Here is a 21330-nt window from a genome sequence, read left to right as displayed (position 1 = left end):
AGTATGGTAACTACATCACCCCTTAGTATGGTAACTACATCACCCCTTAGTATGGTAACTGCATCACCCCTTAGTATGGTAACTACACCACCCCTTAGTATGGTAACTACATCACCCCTTAGTATGGTAACTACACCACCCCTTAGTATGGTAACTGCATCACACCTTAGTATGGTAACTGCATCACCCCTTAGTATGGTAACTGCTCCACCCCTTAGTATGGTAACTATGGTAACTGCATCACACCTTAGTATGGTAACTGCATCACCCCTTAGTATGGTAACTGCACCACCCCTTAGTATGGTAACTGCATCACCCCTTAGTATGGTAACTGCACCACCCCTTAGTATGGTAACTACATCACCCCTTAGTATGGTAACTACACCACCCCTTAGTATGGTAACTACACCACCCCTTAGTATGGTAACTGCATCACCCCTTAGTATGGTAACTGCATCACCCCTTAGTATGGTAACTGCATCACCCCTTAGTATGGTAACTGTATCACCCCTTAGTATGGTAACTACATCATCCCTTAGTATGGTAACTGCATCGCCCCTTAGTATGGTAACTACATCACCCCTTAGTATGGTAACTACATCACCCCTTAGTATGGTAACTACATCACCCCTTAGTATGGTAACTACACCACCCCTTAGTATGGTAACTACATCACCCCTTAGTATGGTAACTGCATCACCCCTTAGTATGGTAACTACACCACCCCTTAGTATGGTAACTACATCACCCCTTAGTATGGTAACTGCATCACCCCTTAGTATGGTAACTGCATCACCCCTTAGTATGGTAACTGCACCACCCCTTAGTATGGTAACTACATCACCCCTTAGTATGGTAACTGCATCACCCCTTAGTATGGTAACTACACCACCCCTTAGTATGGTAACTGCATCACCCCTTAGTATGGTAACTACACCACCCCTTAGTATGGTAACTGCATCACCCCTTAGTATGGTAACTACACCACCCCTTAGTATGGTAACTGCATCACCCCTTAGTATGGTAACTACATCACCCCTTAGTATGGTAACTACACCACCCCTTAGTATGGTAACTGCATCACCCCTTAGTATGGTAACTACACCACCCCTTAGTATGGTAACTACACCACCCCTTAGTATGGTAACTGCATCACCCCTTAGTATGGTAACTACACCACCCCTTAGTATGGTAACTGCATCACCCCTTAGTATGGTAACTACACCACCCCTTAGTATGGTAACTGCATCACCCCTTAGTATGGTAACTACATCACCCCTTAGTATGGTAACTGCACCACCCCTTAGTATGGTAACTACATCACCCCTTAGTATGGTAACTACACCACCCCTTAGTATGGTAACTGCATCACCCCTTAGTATGGTAACTACATCACCCCTTAGTATGGTAACTACATCACCCCTTAGTATGGTAACTGCATCAACCCTTAGTATGGTAACTACATCACCCCTTAGTATGGTAACTGCACCACCCCTTAGTATGGTAACTGCACCACCCCTTAGTATGGTAACTGCATCAGCCCTTAGTATGGTAACTGCATCAGCCCTTAGTATGGTAACTACATCACCCCTTAGTATGGTAACTACATCACCCCTTAGTATGGTAACTGCATCAGCCCTTAGTATGGTAACTATGGTAACTGCACCACCACTTAGTATGGTAACTATGGTAACTGCACCACCCCTTAGTATGGTAACTACATCACCCCTTAGTATGGTAACTACACCACCCCTTAGTATGGTAACTACATCACCCCTTAGTATGGTAACTACATCACCCCTTAGTATGGTAACTACATCACCCCTTAGTATGGTAACTACATCACCCCTTAGTATGGTAACTGCATCAGCCCTTAGTATGGTAACTACATCACCCCTTAGTATGGTAACTACACCACCCCTTAGTATGGTAACTATGGTAACTACACCACCCCTTAGTATGGTAACTACACCATCCCTTAGTATGGTAACTACATCACCCCTTAGTATGGTAACTACATCACCCCTTAGTATGGTAACTACATCACCCCTTAGTATGGTAACTACACCACCCCTTAGTATGGTAACTGCACCACCCCTTAGTATGGTAACTGCACCACCCCTTAGTATGGTAACTACACCACCCCTTAGTATGGTAACTACACCACCCCTTAGTATGGTAACTACATCACCCCTTAGTATGGTAACTACATCACCCCTTAGTATGGTAACTACATCACCCCTTAGTATGGTAACTGCATCGCCCCTTAGTATGGTAACTACATCACCCCTTAGTATGGTAACTACATCACCCTCGATAGCAAGGTGATACAGAGGGTACTGCGGACGGCCCAGTACATCCCTGGGGCCGAACTACCTGCCATCCAGGACCTCTATACTAGAGGAAGGGCCGGGAATATTTTCAAAGACCCCAGCCACCCAAGCCATAGACTGTTCTCTCTGCTACCGCACGGCAAACGGTACCGGGGCGCCAAATCTACCGTTACTCTGACTCTATGCACACTCACTGGACTCTACCCACACGCTCACACAGGGTGAACAGGGAGTACAGCGCACACCCCTGTGGGGCCCCGTGTTCAGGGTCAGCCTGGCGGAGGGGATGTTACCTACCCTAGGATCCAGTTATAGGGTGAGGGGTTCAGTCCCAGGGTCCCGAGCTTGGTGATGAGCTAGGAGGGAACTATGGTGTTGAACACTAAGCTCTAGCCAGTGAACAGCATTCTCACATAGGTATTCCTCTTGTCCAGGTGGGTGAGGGCAGTGTCGAGTGTAATAGAGATTGTGTCGTCTGTGGATCTGTTGGGGCGGTATGTGAATTGGAGTGGGTCTAGGGTTTCTGGGTTAATGGTGTTGATGTGAGCCATGACCAGCCTTTCAAAGCACTTCATGGCTACAGGTGTGAATGCTACGGGAAGATAGTCATTTAGACAGGTTACCCTGGTGTTCTTGGAACCAGGGACTATGCTGGTCTGCTTGAAACATGTTGGGATTACAGACTGGGACAAGGAAATGTTGAAACTGTCTGTGAAGACACTTGCCAGCTGGTCTGTGCATGCTCTGAGTACACGTCCTGATGTTCCTCCTTGCTAGTGTTCAACTGTTTAAAATTCTTATTCACATCCGCCACGGAGATCGTGATCACACAGCCATCTGGAACAGCAGGAGCTCTCATGCCAGGGTCTTGTATGGTTTTCTATGGGTAGAGTAAAAGTGGTCCAGAGTGTTAGTGCGGCGCTGGAGATGTGTTGGTAAAAGTGTGGTAAAAAAAACATTTCACTCTCCCTGCGTTAAAGACTCCGTCTACTAGAAACGCTGCCTCTGTGTTGTCTTGTTTGTGGCCCTGTACAGCTCGTTGAGGGCCTGCTTTAGTGCCATTCTCGTCTTGTGGTGGGATGTAGACAGCAGTGACGATTACAGATGAAAACTCTCTTGGTAGATTAAAAGGTTTGCAATTTACCGTGAGGTATTCTAGTTCAGGTGAGCAAAAGCTCAAGACTTCCTTCACACTTAAAGCAGCACACCAGTTGTTGTTTACAAAGAGGGACACCCCTCCCCCTTTGGTTTTGCCTGAGTCCGCTGTCCAGTCGCGACAAAGCATGGAGAACCCTAGAGTTTTTAATGTTTATTTCGCCCGTCAGCCAAGTTTCTGAAAAGCATAGAATATTACATCTTTTCACGTCCCGTTGGTAGGAAACTCTCAAACAGAGCTCGTCCATCTAGTTCTTCAGTGACTGGACGTTTGCCAATAAAACAGAGGGGGGTACCGGACGATTTTCTCTGTATCTGAGCCTAAGGAGGACTCCAGCTCTCCACCCTCCAGCAGGGCACGTCTTATTCCTGGTACATGGTTCGAAGGTTGTGTTCTAATGTTCGGTTTTAAGGTTGTGTTCTAATGTTCAGTTCTAAGGGGGTGCTCTAATGTTCGGTTCTAAGGTTGTGTTCTAATGTTTGGGTCTAAGGTTGTGTTCTAATGTTCAGTTCTAAGGCTGTGTTCTAATGTTAGGTTCTAAGGTTGTGCTCCAATGTTTGGTTCTAAGGTTGTGTTCTAATGTTCAGTTCTAAGGTTGTGTTCTAATGTTCAGTTCTAAGGTTGTGTTCTAATGTCCGGTTCTAAGATTGTTCTCTAATGGTCAGTTCTAAGGTTGTGCTCTAATGTTTGGTTCTAAGGTTGTGTTCTAATGTTTGGTTCTAAGGTTGTGTTCTAATGTTTGGTTCTAAGGTTGTGTTCTAATGTTTGGTTCTAAGGTTGTGTTCTAATGTTCGGTTCTAAGGTTGTGTTCTAATGTTTGGTTCTAAGGTTGTGTTCTAATGTTCGGTTCTAAGGTTGTGTTACAATGGTCGGTTCTAAGGTTGTGTTCTAATGGTCAGTTCTAAGGTTGTGTTCTAATGGTCAGTTCTAAGGTTGTGTTCTAATGGTCGGTTCTAAGGTTGTGTTCCAATGTTCGGTTCTAAGGTTGTGTTACAATGGTCGGTTCTAAGGTTGTTCTCTAATGTCCGGTTCTAAGGTTGTGTTATAATGTTCGGTTCTAAGATTGTGTTCTAATGTTCGGTTCTAAGGTTTGTTTCTAAGGTTGTGCTCTAATGTGCGGTTCTAATGTTCAGTTCTAAGTTTGTGTTCTAATGTTCGGTTCTAAGGGTGTGTTCTAAGTTTGTGTTCTAATGTTCGGTTCTAAGGTTGTGTTCTAATGTTCGGTTCTAAGGTTGTGTCCTAAGGTTTGGTTCTAAGGTTGTGCTCTAATGTTCGGTTCTAAGGTTGTGTTATAATGTTCGGTTCTAAGGCTGTGTTCTAAGGTTGTACTCTAATGTTCGGTTCTAATGTTGTGCTCTAATGTTGTACTCTAATGTTTGCTTCTAATGTTCGGTTCTATGGTTGTGCTCTAATGTTCGGTTCTAATGTTCAGTTCTAAGGTTGTGTTATAATGTTGGGTTCTAAGGCTGTGTTCTTCTAAGGTTGCGTTCTCTGATTCAGGTATGCCTTCTCAGAGGACGGTGGCCCAACCATCATCCCCAAACCAGATCCCAACATTCCTATTGGTCAGCGAGACGGCCCCAGTGTTGTGGACATACAGAAGATAAACCTACTGTATGAATGTGGTACGTAGTTAAACAGCTTCTCCATCTCAGTGGCACGTTGAAGTGTTTGTGAATAGTATGTTGTCATGGCATCACTAGTACAGTGTTTCAATTCGCTAGGTGGCCTGGTGTAACTCCGATGAAGAACTGTCAACGTAGACCGCAATCCGCTTACAAACCGATGGAACGAGTCATATCCCATTTTTACTGATACATATTTTAATCGTGTTTTTATGAAACTTAAGATTGAGACATGTCAATAAAGTCTGCTACAGGTGTTGCACAGTGTGATTTTAAAGTGTGGTCGTTATCACTACTGATGACCACATGGGGGGGATTAATGGGCATCCCAGCATGCATCTGCTGCATGGCGATGAGGGCGATCCTTCTCAGTCCAAGAGCATTCTAATCATTCACGACAGCTCCTCTTCAGCAGACTAACACCTTGCACGGCAGCGGGAACTGACACCTCATTCATACTTATCTACCTATGCTTAATACAAAGGCACACAGTTATAAGACATTTGTTTTCTACATAAGATAATGTTTGCCATCATTTTTTTGTCATACTGGTCTTCTCCTAAGACTGTCAATGATTGTTCCCCCCCCCCGTAACAATATCCAAATCTTACATATGTCCATTTGTCCCATCGCTTGTTCTTGCATTCGATTCTATCACATATGAAATACAGTATAGTGTCACCAAGTAAATTCCCCGTGGCTCTGTTGATGTTCTGCGTTGATTTGAATCAGTAGAATACCACCAAAAGAGCTTTTACAGTAGAATACCACCAAAATAGCTTTTACAGTTGAATACCACCATAGAGCTTTTACAGTAAAATACCACCATAGAGCTTTTACAGTAGAATATCACCATAGAGCTTTTACAGTAGAATACCACCAAAATAGCTTTTACAGTAGAATACCACCATAGAGCTTTTACAGTAGAATACCACCAAAATAGCTTTTACAGTAGAATACCACCATAGAGCTTTTACAGTAGAATACCATCATATAGCTTTTACAGTAGAATACCACCAAAATAGCTTTTACAGTAGAATATCACCATAGAGCTTTTACAGTAGAATACCACCATAGAGCTTTTACAGTAGAATACTACCATAGAGCTTTTACAGTAGAATACCACCATAGAGCTTTTACAGTAGAATACCACCAAAATAGCTTTTACAGTAGAATACCACCATAGAGCTTTTACAGTAGAATACCATCATATAGCTTTTACAGTAGAATATCACCATAGAGCTTTTACAGTAGAATGCCACCATAGAGCTTTTACAGTAAAATACCACCATAGAGCTTTTACAGTAGAATACCGCCATAGAGCTTTTACAGTAGAATACCACCATAAAGATTTTACAGTAGAATACCACCAAAAGAGCTTTTACAGTAGAATACCACCATAAAGATTTTACAGTAGAATACCACCAAAAGAGCTTTTACAGTAGAATGCCACCAAAAGAGCTTTTACAGTAGAATACCACCATAAAGATTTTACAGTAGAATACCACCAAAAGAGCTTTTACAGTAGAATGCCACCATAAAGATTTTACAGTAGAATACCACCAAAAGAGCTTTTACAGTAGAATGCCACCAAAAGAGCTTTTACAGTAGAATACCACCAAAAGAGCTTTTACAGTAGAATACCACCATAGAGCTTTTACAGTAGAATACCGCCATAGAGCTTTTACAGTAGAATACCACCATAGAGCTTTTACAGTAGAATACCACCATAGAGCTTTTACAGTAGAATACCACCATAGAGCTTTTACAGTAGAATACCGCCATAGAGCTTTTACAGTAGAATACCACCATAGAGCTTTTACAGTAGAATACCACCATAGAGCTTTTACAGTAGAATACCACCATAGAGCTTTTACAGTAGAATACCACCATAGAGCTTTTACAGTAGAATACCACCATATAGCTTTTACAGTAGAATACCGCCATAGAGCTTTTACAGTAGAATACCACCAAAAGAGCTTTTACAGTAGAATACCACCATAGAGCTTTTACAGTAGAATACCACCAAAAGAGCTTTTACAGTAGAATACCACCAAAAGAGCTTTTACAGTAGAATACCACCAAAAGAGCTTTTACAGTAGAATACCACCAAAAGAGCTTTTACAGTAGAATACCACCATAGAGCTTTTACAGTAGAATACCACCATAGAGCTTTTACAGTAGAATACCACCAAAAGAGCTTTTACAGTAGAATACCGCCATAGAGCTTTTACAGTAGAATACCACCATAGAGCTTTTACAGTAGAATACCACCATAGAGCTTTTACAGTAGAATACCACCAAAAGAGCTTTTACAGTAGAATACCACCATAGAGCTTTTACAGTAGAATACCACCAAAAGAGCTTTTACATTAGAATACCACCAAAAGAGCTTTTACAGTAGAATACCACCATAGAGCTTTTACAGTAGAATACCACCAAAAGAGCTTTTACAGTAGAATACCACCAAAAGAGCTTTTACAGTAGAATACCACCAAAAGAGCTTTTACAGTAGAATACCACCAAAGAGCTTTTACAGTAAAATACCACCATAGAGCTTTTACAGTAAAATACCACCATAGAGCTTTTACAGTAGAATACCACCATAGAGCTTTTACAGTAGAATACCACCATAGAGCTTTTACAGTAGAATACCACCATAGAGCTTTTACAGTACAATACCACCAAAATAGCTTTTACAGTTGAATACCACCATAGAGCTTTTACAGTAGAATACCACCATAGAGATTTTACAGTAGAATACCACCATAGAGATTTTACAGTAGAATACCACCAAAAGAGCTTTTACAGTAGAATACCACCATAGAGCTTTTACAGTAGAATACCACCATAGAGCTTTTACAGTACAATACCACCAAAATAGCTTTTACAGTAGAATACCACCATATAGCTTTTACAGTAGAATACCACCAAAAGAGCTTTTACAGTTGAATACCACCATAGAGCTTTTACAGTAGAATACCACCATAGAGATTTTACAGTAGAATACCACCATAGAGCTTTTACAGTTGAATACCACCATAGAGCTTTTACAGTAGAATACCACCATAGAGCTTTTACAGTAGAATACCACCATAGAGCTTTTACAGTAGAATACCACCATAGAGCTTTTACAGTAGAATACCACCATAGAGCTTTTACAGTAGAATACCACCATAGAGCTTTTACAGTAGAATACCACCATAGAGCTTTTACAGTACAATACCACCAAAATAGCTTTTACAGTAGAATACCACCATATAGCTTTTACAGTAGAATACCACCAAAAGAGCTTTTACAGTAGAATACCACCATAGAGCTTTTACAGTAGAATACCACCATAGAGATTTTACAGTAGAATACCACCATAGAGCTTTTACAGTAGAATACCACCATAGAGCTTTTACAGTAGAATACCACCATAGAGCTTTTACAGTAGAATACCACCATAGAGCTTTTACAGTAGAATACCAACATAGAGATTTTACAGTAGAATACCACCATAGAGCTTTTACAGTAGAATACCACCATAGAGCTTTTACAGTAGAATGCCACCATAGAGCTTTTACAGTAGAATACCACCATAAAGCTTTTACAGTAGAATACCACCATAGAGCTTTTACAGTAGAATACCACCATAGAGCTTTTACAGTAGAATACCACCAAAAGAGCTTTTACAGTAGAATACCACCATAGAGCTTTTACAGTAGAATACCACCATGGATCATTCTCATCCCAGGAGCCCAGGTCAGTTCAGGTCAGTTCAGCTGGGAGCCCAGGTCAGTTCAGCTGGGAGCCCAGGTCAGTTCAGGTCAGTTCAGCTGGGAGCCCAGGTCAGTTCAGCTGGGAGCCCAGGTCAGTTCAGCTGGGAGCCCAGGTCAGTTCAGCTGGGAGCCCAGGTCAGTTCAGCAGGGAGCCCAGGTCAGTTCAGCTGGGAGCCCAGGTCAGTTCAGGTCAGTTCAGCTGGGAGCCCAGGTCAGTTCAGCTGGAGGCCCAGGTCAGTTCAGCTGGGAGCCCAGGTCAGTTCAGCTTCGAGCCCAGGTCAGTTCAGCAGGGAGCCCAGGTCAGTTCAGGTCAGTTCAGCTGGGAGCCCAGGTCAGTTCAGCTGGGAGCCCAGGTCAGTTCAGGTCAGTTCAGCTGGGAGCCCAGGTCAGTTCAGCTGGGAGCCCAGGTCAGTTCAGCTGGGAGCCCAGGTCAGTTCAGGTCAGTTCAGCTGGGAGCCCAGGTCAGTTCAGCTGGGAGCCCAGGTCAGTTCAGCAGGGAGCCCAGGTCAGTTCAGGTCAGTTCAGCTGGGAGCCCAGGTCAGTTCAGCTGGGAGCCCAGGTCAGTTCAGGTCAGTTCAGCTGGGAGCCCAGGTCAGTTCAGCAGGGAGCCCAGGTCAGTTCAGCTGGGAGCCCAGGTCAGTTCAGGTCAGTTCAGCTGGGAGCCCAGGTCAGTTCAGCTGGGAGCCCAGGTCAGTTCAGCAGGGAGCCCAGGTCAGTTCAGCTGGGAGCCCAGGTCAGTTCAGGTCAGTTCAGCTGGGAGCCCAGGTCAGTTCAGCTGGGGGCCCAGGTCAGTTCAGCTGGGAGCCCAGGTCAGTTCAGCAGGGAGCCCAGGTCAGTTCAGCAGGGAGCCCAGGTCAGTTCAGGTCAGTTCAGCTGGGAGCCCAGGTCAGTTCAGCTGGGAGCCCAGGTCAGTTCAGGTCAGTTCAGCTGGGAGCCCAGGTCAGTTCAGCAGGGAGCCCAGGTCAGTTCAGCTGGGAGCCCAGGTCAGTTCAGGTCAGTTCAGCTGGGAGCCCAGGTCAGTTCAGCTGGGAGCCCAGGTCAGTTCAGCTGGGAGCCCAGGTCAGTTCAGCTGGGAGCCCAGGTCAGTTCAGCTGGGAGCCCAGGTCAGTTCAGCTGGGAGCCCAGGTCAGTTCAGCAGGGAGCCCAGGTCAGTTCAGCTGGGAGCCCAGGTCAGTTCAGCTGGGAGCCCAGGTCAGTTCAGGTCAGTTCAGCAGGGAGCCCAGGTCAGTTCAGCAGGGAGCCCAAGTCAGTTCAGCTGGGAGCCCAGGTCAGTTCAGGTCAGTTCAGCTGGGAGCCCAGGTCAGTTCAGCAGGGAGCCCAGGTCAGTTCAGCTGGGAGCCCAGGTCAGTTCAGCAGGGAGCCCAGGTCAGTTCAGGTCAGTTCAGCTGCTAGTGTGTGCTCCTGCGTTGGAAAGCTCTTCGTGTGGACAGCCGTGCTCGTCCCCTTCTTCTTCTCTTCCTGCGCATCGTTGAGGTCATTTTCTGCTTTCCACTGTCCTTTCGTAAGCTGCGCAGGAAATTGAAAGACAGGTAGAGGGACAGGTAGGTGAGGAACAGGTAGCAGGCCCACAGAATGACCATTACGGTAAGGATTGTCTGAAATAACTTTTTGCCATTGAGGCAAAATGAGCTATCTTGTCATACTCAGTAACGCGAATAGATAATCCCCAGAGAAGTTAAAAAAAATCTTCCTCTCAGTCAAATTAGTCCTGAATGTTTTGGAGAGAAGCATCGTCCAAATAATTCATTCGATTATAAATAATAATAATAATAATAATAATAACAAAATCCTGTTCTACAACTGCTATAGTTATCAGAATAACTATATAAAATAGTATTGATTAATTGACCACTTGTCTTCAGTGGTGAGAGTGGGATCTACTCCAGACAGGAGACTAATAGCAGCGGTACGTTCCAGCACCTGATCTATTTGGATCTATTTAAGCAGCTTAAACTAGATTAGTGTCTCAGATACCTCCTCACAAAGAAAGCACACATGTTTATTAACTTATTCTTAATTGTAAATACAGTTGTATCATTTATTATTTATTTTAAATCATAAAATACAGTATGGTCATGTATAGCACCAAGTAATACATGTTTAACATTAAACTATTAAAGTGCCAATCTACATGAAATACTTTGAAAATGTAACTAGTAGGTGCGGAAATAATTGGCTACCAAATCCCTTTACAGTGCCTTCGGGAAGCATTGAAGGTCCCCAAGAACACAGTGGCCTCCATCATTCTCAAATGAAAGAAGTCTGGTGCCCCCAAGACTCTTCCTAGAGCCTTTTCAAATCATGTCCAATCTACTGAATTTACCACAGGTGGACTCCAATAATCAAGTTGTAGAAACATCTCAAGGATGATCAATGGAAACAGGATGAACCTGAGCTCAATTTTGAGTCTCATAGCAAAGGGTCTGAATACTTATGTAAATAAGGTATTTTTTTTATTTTTTTTATACATTTCCAAACATTTCTAAAAACCTGTTTTCCTTTGTCATTATATGAGGTATTGTGATGTCATTATGAGGAAAACATTTAATTCAATCACATTTTAGAATAAGGCTGTAACGTAACAACATGTGGAAAAAGTCAAGGGGTCTGAATACTTTTTGAATGCCCTGTATCTCATTGGTTAGATGCCGCCTTGTAGAAGATCGACAGCTACGTTGTGAATTGTTGCATTTTGTTTCAAACGAAGGTCGCCAATGTAGAAATCACTGATATCGATATCAATTTGAAATCAATACGTTTGGGCTGTTTAACGCTATTCAAAGGCCACACTGAATCTGAGAATAATTTGAATCTCACTGGTTGGAAGAGAATTTGCTCAAGACAGTCATCTACATTGTAGAATGTCGGATGATTTTGTGAAGCTGCAGAAACGAAGACGGGAAAAACATGAGTTGCTTTGTATGTAGACACCTGCTCGTCGAACATCTCATTCCAAAATCATGGGCATTAATATGGAGTTGGTCCCCCCGTTTGCTGCTATAACAGCTTCCACTCTTCTGGGAAGTCATTAATATGGAGTTGGTTCCCCCCCCTTTGCTGCTATAACAGCTTCCACTCTTCTGGGAAGGCTTTCTACTGGATGTCAAATCAAATGTTATTGGTCACATACACATGGTTAGCAGATGTTAATGCGAGTGTTGCGAAATGCTTGTGCTTCTAGTTCTGACCGTGCAGTAATATCTCACAAGTAATCTAACAATTTCACAACAACTACCTTATACACACAAATGTAAAGGAATGAATAAGAATATGTACATATAAATATATGGATGAGCGATGGCCGAACGGCATAGGCAAGATACAGTAGATGGTATCGAGTACAGTATATACATATGAGATGAGTAATGTAGGATATGTAAACATTATTAAAGTGGTCCAGTGTGGCTCAGTTGGTAGAGCATGGCGCTTGCAACGCCAGGGTTGTGGGTTCAATTCCCACGGGGGGACCAGGATGAATATGTATGAACTTTCCAATTTGTAAGTCGCTCTGGATAAGAGTGTCTGCTAAATGACTTAAAATGTAAAAAAGTGGCTAGAGAGTTGAGTCAGTATGTTGGCAGCAGCCACTAAATGTTAGTGGTAGCTGTTTAACAGTCTGATGGCCTTGAGATAGAAGCTGTTTTTCAGTCTCTCGGTCCCTGCTTTGATGCACCTGTACTGACCTCACCTTCTGGATGATAGCGGGGTGAACAGGCAGTGGCTTGGATGGTTGTTGTCCTTGATGATCTTTATGGCCTTCCTGTGACATAGGGTGGTGTAGGTGTCCTGGAGGGCAGGTAGTTTGCCCCCGGTGATGCGTTGTGCAGACCTCACTACCCTCTGGAGAGACTTACGGTTGTGGGCGGAGCAGTTGCCGTACCAGGCAGTGATACAGCCCGACAGGATGCTCTCGATTGTGCATCTGTAAAAGTTTGTGAGGGTCTTAGAGCATTGTATTTGGTTCAAATCATTCCCTAAGTTCTAGACCTCAGCTGAATCTGGTAATGAATGATGTGGCCGTTGAACAAGTTGAGGAGGACTAAATTACTTGGCGTTACTTTAGATTGTAAACTGTCATGGTCAAAACATATAGATTCAATGGTTGTAAAGACGGGGAGAGGTCTGTCCGTAATAAAGAGATGCTCTGCTTTTTTTACACCACACTCCAAAAAGCAAGTTCTGCAGGCTCTAGTTTTGTCTAATCTTGATTGTTGTCCAGTCGTGTGGTCGAGTGCTGCAAGGAAAGACCTAGTTAATCTGCAGCTGGCCCAGAACAGAGCGGCACGTCTTGCTCTTCATTGTAATCAGAGGGCTGATATTAATACTATGCATGCCAGTCTCTCTTGGCTAAGAGTTGAGGAGAGTCTGACTGCATCACTTCTTCTTTTTATCAGAAACATTAATGTGTTGAAAATCCCAAAATGTTTGCATAGTCAACTTACACACAGCTCTGACACACACACTTACCCCACCAGACATGCCACCAGGTTTTTTTTCTCCACAGTCCACAAATCCAGAACAAATTCAAGAAAGCGTACAGTATTATATAGATATATATATATTATACAGTATTATATAGAGCCATTATTGCATCCTAATAAAATACCAAAAATACCTGAAATATGTGTCGTGGCTCAGCTGAGGATTCTAGAGTCATCTGTCAACGAAGCCACATCAAGATGTTTCTGTCCTGTTTTATTGCTGGACAAGAAAATTATGCAAAAGAGGCATGACCGAACAACTATCAGAGTCTGTACTGCATTTCATTCGTCCTAGTTGAGGTGGATTCATTCCACTGAACATGGTACAATCCCTTCAGCATAGAGGGTCAGAACCGTAGAATTGGAATCAGAATAATTCTACAATCAGAATCATTCTAATTTCATGGTCAGAAACTCTGTCGTCTACCTTCCCAGGAGCCACTGGGTCTGGGCTAACCAGACAGGAAGTGACTGGAGTACAATGTCTTCTAAATAGCACCCTATTCCCTATATAGTGCACTACTTTTATAGCATCCTATTCCCTATATAGTGCACTACTTTTATAGCATCCTATTCCCTATATAGTGCACTACTTTTATAGCACCCTATTCCCTATATAGTGCACTACTTTTATAACACCCTATTCCCTATATAGTGCACTACTTTTGGTCAAAATATATAGTACTCATACTTATACTCTTGGTCGCTATATAGGGAGCAGGGTGCCATTTCGGGATGCAACCTTGGACTGCAAGCTGACTGGTCCAGTTCAAATCAAATCAAATGTATTTATATAGCCCTTCGTACATCAGCTGATATCTCAAAGTGCTGTACAGAAACCCAGCCTAAAACCCCAAACAGCAAGCAATGCAGGTGAAGAAGCACAGTTCTTTCTGGTAACAGCCAATCAGCCATGCTGTTGTTGTGATGTGAGTGAATGGTATTGGTGACCATTCTGGATCAGAGCAATAAAAAAATGTCTTTCAAAAAGTTTTTCTTCTGAGTTTTCACTTTTCTATTCGAATATTTGATGTAATTTTTTTTTTCTCCCCATTTCAAAGTGTAATGACTGTGATGAAGTCCTATCAATGAAATACAAAATAATAACAGACCAATAACGACCAAAACATTTACATCTGTGCCACGTAGATTGCACAATAGTTGGGAAGAGATTTTCGAAGTAGTAATTCAATGGCACTTGGTTTAGAAACTGATTCAAAACTTAAGAGTTTTTCAATTTTATTATACAAAATTCTTGCAACCAATAGAATGTTATTTATATGTGGAATACAACCATCCCAGCTCTGCAGATTTTGCTGCGAAGAGACAGAATCATTATATAATTTGTCTTCGTTCTGTCCATATGTTGCTTGTTTTTGGTCGCAGGTTCAGGAACGGCAGGATCATTTTTTTTCTTAGCATTCCTTTTATTTTATTTTTAATTTAAACAGGGAGTCACATTGAGATTAAAATCTCTTTTTACAAGAGAGCCATGTAGACATTACAATGAAGACAGAACAATAAAACATACACATGTGGATAAAACAATATAATTCAGCACACAATAACTAAATAAACATATTGAATGAAATCAATCACATTCAACTACATAGAGGTCCTCAATCAATAATGTAACCTGCCTGAGTGACACCAGCACATCTAACTGCAGTGAACTCTGCAGATTGGTCCACAAATTAGGGGCAAAATTGAAACATTTACCTGGAGCTAACTCTGGAGATAGCACTGCTGGGTGAGTTAAAAAGTCATAGTCAATCGATCAATAATAAAATACTTTTAGCAAAAAACGTTTATCTTTAATTTACAATCTGTAGGAACTATGAGAATAGAAAGGTCCAGAACTTTTGTGAAACATCACATCACAGTTAAAAAATATATGGCAAATAGAAATCCAAACTGGATGGTGTTCAGATATAGATGGGGCGGCATGTAGCCTAGGGGTTAGAGGAGGCAGGTAGCCTAGGGGTTAGAGGAGGCAGGTAGCCTAGGGGTTAGAGGAGGCAGGTAGCCTAGTGGTTAGAGGAGGCAGGTAGCCTAGTGGTTAGAGGAGGCAGGTAGCCTAGTGGTTAGAGGAGGCAGGTAGCCTAGGGGTTAGAGGAGGCAGGTAGCCTAGTGGTTAGAGGAGGCAGGTAGCCTAGTGGTTAGTGGAGGCAGGTAGCCTAGGGGTTAGAGGAGGCAGGTAGCCTAGTGGTTAGAGGAGGCAGGTAGCCTAGTGGTTAGAGGAGAGGCAGGTAGCCTAGTGGTTAGAGGAGGCAGGTAGCCTAGGGGTTAGAGGAGAGGCAGGTAGCCTAGGGGTTAGAGGAGGCAGGTAGCCTAGGGGTTAGAGGAGGCAGGCAGCCTAGTGGTTAGAGGAGGCAGGTAGCCTAGTGGTTAGAGGAGGCAGGTAGCCTAGTGGTTAGAGGAGGCAGGTAGCCTAGTGGTTAGAGGAGACAGGTAGCCTAGTGGTTAGAGGAGGCAGGTAGCCTAGTGGTTCGAGGAAGCAGGTAGCCTAGGGGTTAGAGGAGGCAGGTAGCCTAGGGGTTAGAGGAGGCAGGTAGCCTAGGGGTTAGAGGAGGCAGGTAGCCTAGGGGTTAGAGGAGGCAGGTAGCCTAGGGGTTAGAGGAGGCAGGTAGCCTAGTGGTTAGAGGAGGCAGGTAGCCTAGTGGTTAGAGGAGAGGCAGGTAGCCTAGTGGTTAGAGGAGGCAGGTAGCCTAGTGGTTAGAGGAGGCAGGTAGCCTAGTGGTTAAAGGAGAGGCAGGTAGCCTAGTGGTTTAGAGGAGGCAGGTAGCCTAGTGGTTAGAGGAGAGGCAGGTAGCCTAGTGGTTAGAGGAGGCAGGTAGCCTAGTGGTTAGAGGAGGCAGGTAGCCTAGTGGTTAGAGGAGGCAGGTAGCCTAGTGGTTAGAGGAGGCAGGTAGCCTAGTGGTTAGAGGAGGCAGGTAGCCTAGGGGTTAGAGGAGGCAGGTAGCCTAGGGGTTAGAGGAGGCAGGTAGCCTAGTGGTTAGAGGAGGCAGGTAGCCTAGGGGTTAGAGGAGGCAGGTAGCCTAGGGGTTAGAGGAGGCAGGTAGCCTAGTGGTTAGAGGAGGCAGGTAACCTAGTGGTTAGAGGAGGCAGGTAGCCTAGTGGTTAGAGGAGGCAGGTAGCCTAGGGGTTAGAGGAGGCAGGTAGCCTAGTGGTTAGAGGAGGCAGGTAGCCTAGGGGTTAGAGGAGGCAGGTAGCCTAGTGGTTAGAGGAGGCAGGTAGCCTAGTGGTTAGAGGAGGCAGGTAGCCTAGTGGTTAGAGGAGGCAGGTAGCCTAGTGGTTAGAGGAGGCAGGTAGCCTAGTGGTTAGAGGAGGCAGGTAGCCTAGTGGTTAGAGGAGGCAGGTAGCCTAGTGGTTAGAGGAGGCAGGTAGCCTAGTGGTTAGAGGAGGCAGGTAGCCTAGTGGTTAGAGGAGGCAGGTAGCCTAGTGGTTAGAGGAGGCAGGTAGCCCAGTGGGTTAGAGGAGGCAGGTGGCCTAGTGGTTAGAGGAGGCAGGTAGCCTAGTGGTTAGAGGAGAGGCAGGTAGCCTAGGGGTTAGAGGAGGCAGGTAGCCTAGTGGTTAGAGGAGGCAGGTAGCCTAGGGGTTAGAGGAGGCAGGTAGCCTAGGGGTTAGAGGAGGCAGGTAGCCTAGGGGTTAGAGGAGGCAGGTAGCCTAGGGGTTAGAGGAGGCAGGTAGCCTAGGGGTTAGAGGAGGCAGGTAGCCTAGTGGTTAGAGGAGAGGCAGGTAGCCTAGGGGTTAGAGGAGAGGCAGGTAGCCTAGTGGTTAGAGGAGAGGCAGGTAGCCTAGTGGTTAGAGGAGAGGCAGGTAGCCTAGTGGTTAGAGGAGGCAGGTAGCCTTGGGGTTAGAGGAGAGGCAGGTAGCCTAGTGGTTAGAGGAGAGGCAGGTAGCCTAGTGGTTAGAGGAGAGGCAGGTAGCCTAGTGGTTAGAGGAGGCAGGTAGCCTAGTGGTTAGAGCATTGGACAAGTAACTGACAGGTTGCAAGATTGAATCCCAGAGCTGATAAGGTAAACATCTGTTGTTCTGCCCCTGAACAAGGCAGTTAACCCACCGTTCCATGGCCGTCATTGAAAATAAGAATTTGTTCTTAACTGACTTGCTTAGTCCAATAAAGGTAAAATAAAAAAATAGATGGGAGGGATTGAGCGGAGCTGAAGGATGGGACTAAAAACAAACTTAATATAACTATTGTAAAGAATTTGTTAAATGTATATAGTATGTATAAGCCGGAAATAGAACACAGGAGGCTGGTGAGGGGAGGACGGCTCATAATAATGTCTGGAATGGAGCATATGGAACATGCAGACAATTACATTGATGGAAGCTACAATCTATCAACAATATTAAAGCTGATCCCTTAAACAAATCGAATGATATTAACGGAACACTCCGGTTGTGTTGTTCACATGGTATTTTTATTGACAAATAAGATATCCAGACAGAAAACATTTACATTTTTGAAAGTGACAAAAGATGTTTTTTAAATACACATTCCTCACAATTGATAACTTGTTGACAATTAGAAAAGGAAACCCTTGTATTTACACAAACACTCAATCAAGGAGACTGAATTCCATCAGGACTCTATTCAATCTGGATCACTGAACCGTTACAGATTGCGCAATCTTAATTTAACGGTAATTTCCAACTGAGCCGACATATGCAGCATTTTACCGTGAATGCATTCTGCTAACACGGGAACATTACCTTTAAATTTCAAATCACACTAACGCTGAACTTCAGCGATACAGATGAATCCAGCCCTTCGTGATCGGCAGCAGTAAAAAGATTGTTTCAATAAAATACAGGTGGAACAATTCAAAAAAATATATATTTTTAAAAGACACCCAATCAATTCCCGATGTAATAACACACCTCTCACCTTTCCCTCCCTAGAATTGTCTTCGCAGGACATCCTGTTCTGCTTTGAGGTAGCTTGCTGTTTAAAACAGAAACACAGGCCACTTCTAAAAGGTACGTGTGTATCCGTACCAACAACAACAGAATGGATCCAAAAATAAATGTATCTCGATGACAGTATCTTCATCAAACAAGAAAACCAACAAAATGATTTGAATTAATGTCTCCTCCCTTCACCCATAAAAACACGAATGGTTTAAAACACCTTCACGCAGACATAGACTCGGTCCATACCATCTCTAACATACACACAGACTTCCACATCTCCCTTCTGCGGTGAGGTCATTACTGTAGGAAACCTCAGTTCCCAATCTATTTGATCATGTTTCCTCCTGTATCCAGCCGACTGACAGGAATATGTACAGGCTGACCCAGGATGCTCACTGAGTCTAACCAACAAAATGGAGGCTGAACTTGGAGAGTAGAGACTATCCAAGGTACTCCAAATCCTCCAACTTCATCCTCTATGTGTGGTTATTTCCACAGGAACGGGAGACCCTTGGTCGCTCCTCACTGAGTCTTCTTGTTGACTCCATTGTTCAGGCCGTCCAGTTTGAGGTGTGTCTGGCTGTAGTGTCTGATGAGGGCCCCGGGGAGCAGAGCCACGCAGGCTATGCCCAGCAGCTGTAGCACTTTGCCCCAGGAGAACAGGTCATCCAGAGAGGACACCTCAGACAGCATGGAGCCCGTATGGACACAGATGAAGTTATATGGGATCAGACCTGGAGGGATGGGGACAGAGGGAGACAGAAAGTGAAAGAGACATGAGACACACAGAGGGACAGAAACATAACAGAAATCATTGCTAAGTTTGTTATGGTCTTTCAATTAAATCGTCATTCATAAAGACACGGATCATAAAAGAGATGGTCTCTGAATATTACATTTATAACACATTGGGACTATAAAGGGTGGACCAATGAAGTCAAAAAAAAAAAAGAGTGAATCAGTTTCTGCTGCTTACCGATGAAGACGGAGAAGAAGAAGAGTGTGACAGGGATGTTGACGACGGGGGCGGACATGTTGAGGAACCAGTTTGGAGTCATGGGGAAGAACCTGAGGAAGAGGAGGAAGAAGAACAGACACGACTGGTTCTCTTCCACCTTGGAACCAGGGCAGCAAAACAGAAGTGGTTAATATCTACCTACTATGACATGAACTCTGCTGCCACCCGAGTGGCCATACAACCAATATCCACGCTGCTGGGCATCCCACAGATCAAGTGTTACCAATCACTCTACTAAAGCAACAGCCCACTTCTAGGTGTCAGAGCAGGTGAAGTCACAGAACGAACCACTACTACCACACCGCTAACTAGCTAACCATTTCACATCGGCTACATATACACTGGGAGGATGGATTTGACTTGTTAAAACACAGTGAATGGGATTGTTGCATTCTACATACCTTCCTCTGCAGCATGGAGACCTTGCCAGGGAAGAGGTTTGTGATGTAGCGCTTACCGAAGGCCTGCGAGAGGAGGTAACACATGGTGGAGCCCACAGTGGTCAGAACACAGGCTAGCACCAAGCCCTGCCACGGGCCAAACAGAGCACCCGCTAGAATGTTCTGCAGAGGACCGAGAGGAATCAACAACAATCATAGCTGATTATATGTATTATATTATACATATATTATTATACATTATTATTATTATATATATGATTACAAACATATGTATTATATTATATATATATTATTATATATTATATATATGATTACAAACATTTCCACAAACATGTTTTTTTAGTCACATTTATAATGTGTATATTATGATGTTTATCTACAATTTCTGCTTCTGAGTATATTTTCTGTGTGCGAGTGTGCGTACCAGGAAGGAGGAGCCAGGAATGGCGAAGGACTGCTTGTAGAGGTAGGCGCTACAGAAGAGAAGCAGGACATATCCAGTGTGTTCCGTCTTGTAGAACTGGAGCAGCTCCGCCAGTTCCCTCAGCTCTACCAGGTCCGAGGGGAACTTCAGCCTGAACGCAGGGATCACAACACAGATAGTGTCATGAAGGCTGGGGAACAAGGGTCTGTCTGATCTGGGGCTGCTGGAGATAAACTACAGTATACGTGTCATGGTACTCATCAGTGCATGACGATGGGAAGATGAATGAAGGGTTGTTCCACCTCAAATTCTATTTATTTGTATTTTTAATTTAACTAGGCAAGTCAGTTAAGAACATATTCTTATTTACAATGACGGACAAACCCGAACGACGCTGGGCCAATGGTGTGCCGCCCTATGCGGCTCCCAATCACGTCCGGTTGTGATACAGCCTGGGATCGAACCAGGGTGTCTGTAGTGATGCCTCAAGCACAGATGCAGTGCCTTAGACCGCTGCGCCACTCAAAAAGCTAAATAAATCTGAAATCGTTTCTGTTGTTACAAACAGGTAAGATTAGCATTCCTGCAACATTATTTTGTTGAAATATAATCAGATCTATGATAAATTAATCCAATTGATTGCATCCATCTTGGCCATTTGAATTTATAGGATTCATATAATCCATAAATACAGTACCTAAAAATCTGGTTCGAGCCCAGGTAGGAACGGAAGCTAAACTGTTACATTGATGCTGTTGACCCGGATCCCTGGTTGCTGCGGGAAAGGAGGAGGTCAAACGGGGGGGTGAGTGTCACCGATGTGAAACGGCTTTCTAGTTAGCGGTGGTGCGCGCTAATAGCGTCTCAATCGGTGACGTGACTCGCTCTGAGCCCTGAAGTCGTTGTTCCCCCTTTGCTCTGTTACGACGCTTCGTGGGGAGACACATGTCTACGTGAGGAGAGGGACGGCAGCAACACTGTTACACCAGCCCGAGTCACAGCCATATACTGTAGTCTACATAGTTACCTGTGTTCTTTGAATTCGTCCTCGTTAGTGTCGATGTCAGACGTTTCTTCGTTCTCCGTCGCTTTGGGTGGGAGTTTTCGCGGTCCGGTCGGAAGGTAAGAAGACAGAATGTACAGATAGAAAGTAGCGGCGGTAATTACAACAATTAAACCCACAATTGACCGCATAGTTAAAGAAGAAG

The 21330-nt window shown here is 44.1% G+C and overlaps 1 protein-coding gene across 1 annotated transcript; it reads right to left on the bottom strand.

The window, feature by feature from the left end:
- Positions 1 to 17764: 17764 nt before the first annotated feature.
- Positions 17765 to 21316, bottom strand: tmem41aa (transmembrane protein 41aa). The gene is made up of 5 exons (XM_055871877.1): positions 21150 to 21316; positions 20123 to 20273; positions 19699 to 19860; positions 19256 to 19394; positions 17765 to 19013 (listed from the first exon to the last, which is right to left on the bottom strand). The coding sequence occupies exons 1-5, from the start codon at positions 21314 to 21316 to the stop codon at positions 18802 to 18804; spliced, it is 831 nt and encodes a 276-aa protein (XP_055727852.1). The 3' UTR covers positions 17765 to 18801.
- Between the last annotated feature and the right edge of the window lie 14 nt (positions 21317 to 21330).

Source organism: Salvelinus fontinalis, chromosome 19 (assembly GCF_029448725.1).
Source record: "Salvelinus fontinalis isolate EN_2023a chromosome 19, ASM2944872v1, whole genome shotgun sequence".
Taxonomy (NCBI): Eukaryota; Metazoa; Chordata; class Actinopteri; order Salmoniformes; family Salmonidae; genus Salvelinus; species Salvelinus fontinalis.
Note: the sequence above shows the minus strand (reverse complement) of the source record. Positions and strands in the feature narration are given on the sequence as shown.

Bases quoted from the DNA above. Each gene is read 5' to 3' on its own strand.
- tmem41aa (XM_055871877.1), bottom strand. From the start codon at position 21,316: ATGCGGTCAATTGTGGGTTTAATTGTTGTAATTACCGCCGCTACTTTC. The intron at 20,274-21,149 runs GTAACTATGTAG...CCCTGCGTTCAG, and splicing joins GACGAATTCAAAGAACACAG to GCTGAAGTTCCCCTCGGACC. The intron at 19,014-19,255 runs GTAAGCAGCAGA...CCATCCCTCCAG, and splicing joins CTTCTTCTCCGTCTTCATCG to GTCTGATCCCATATAACTTC.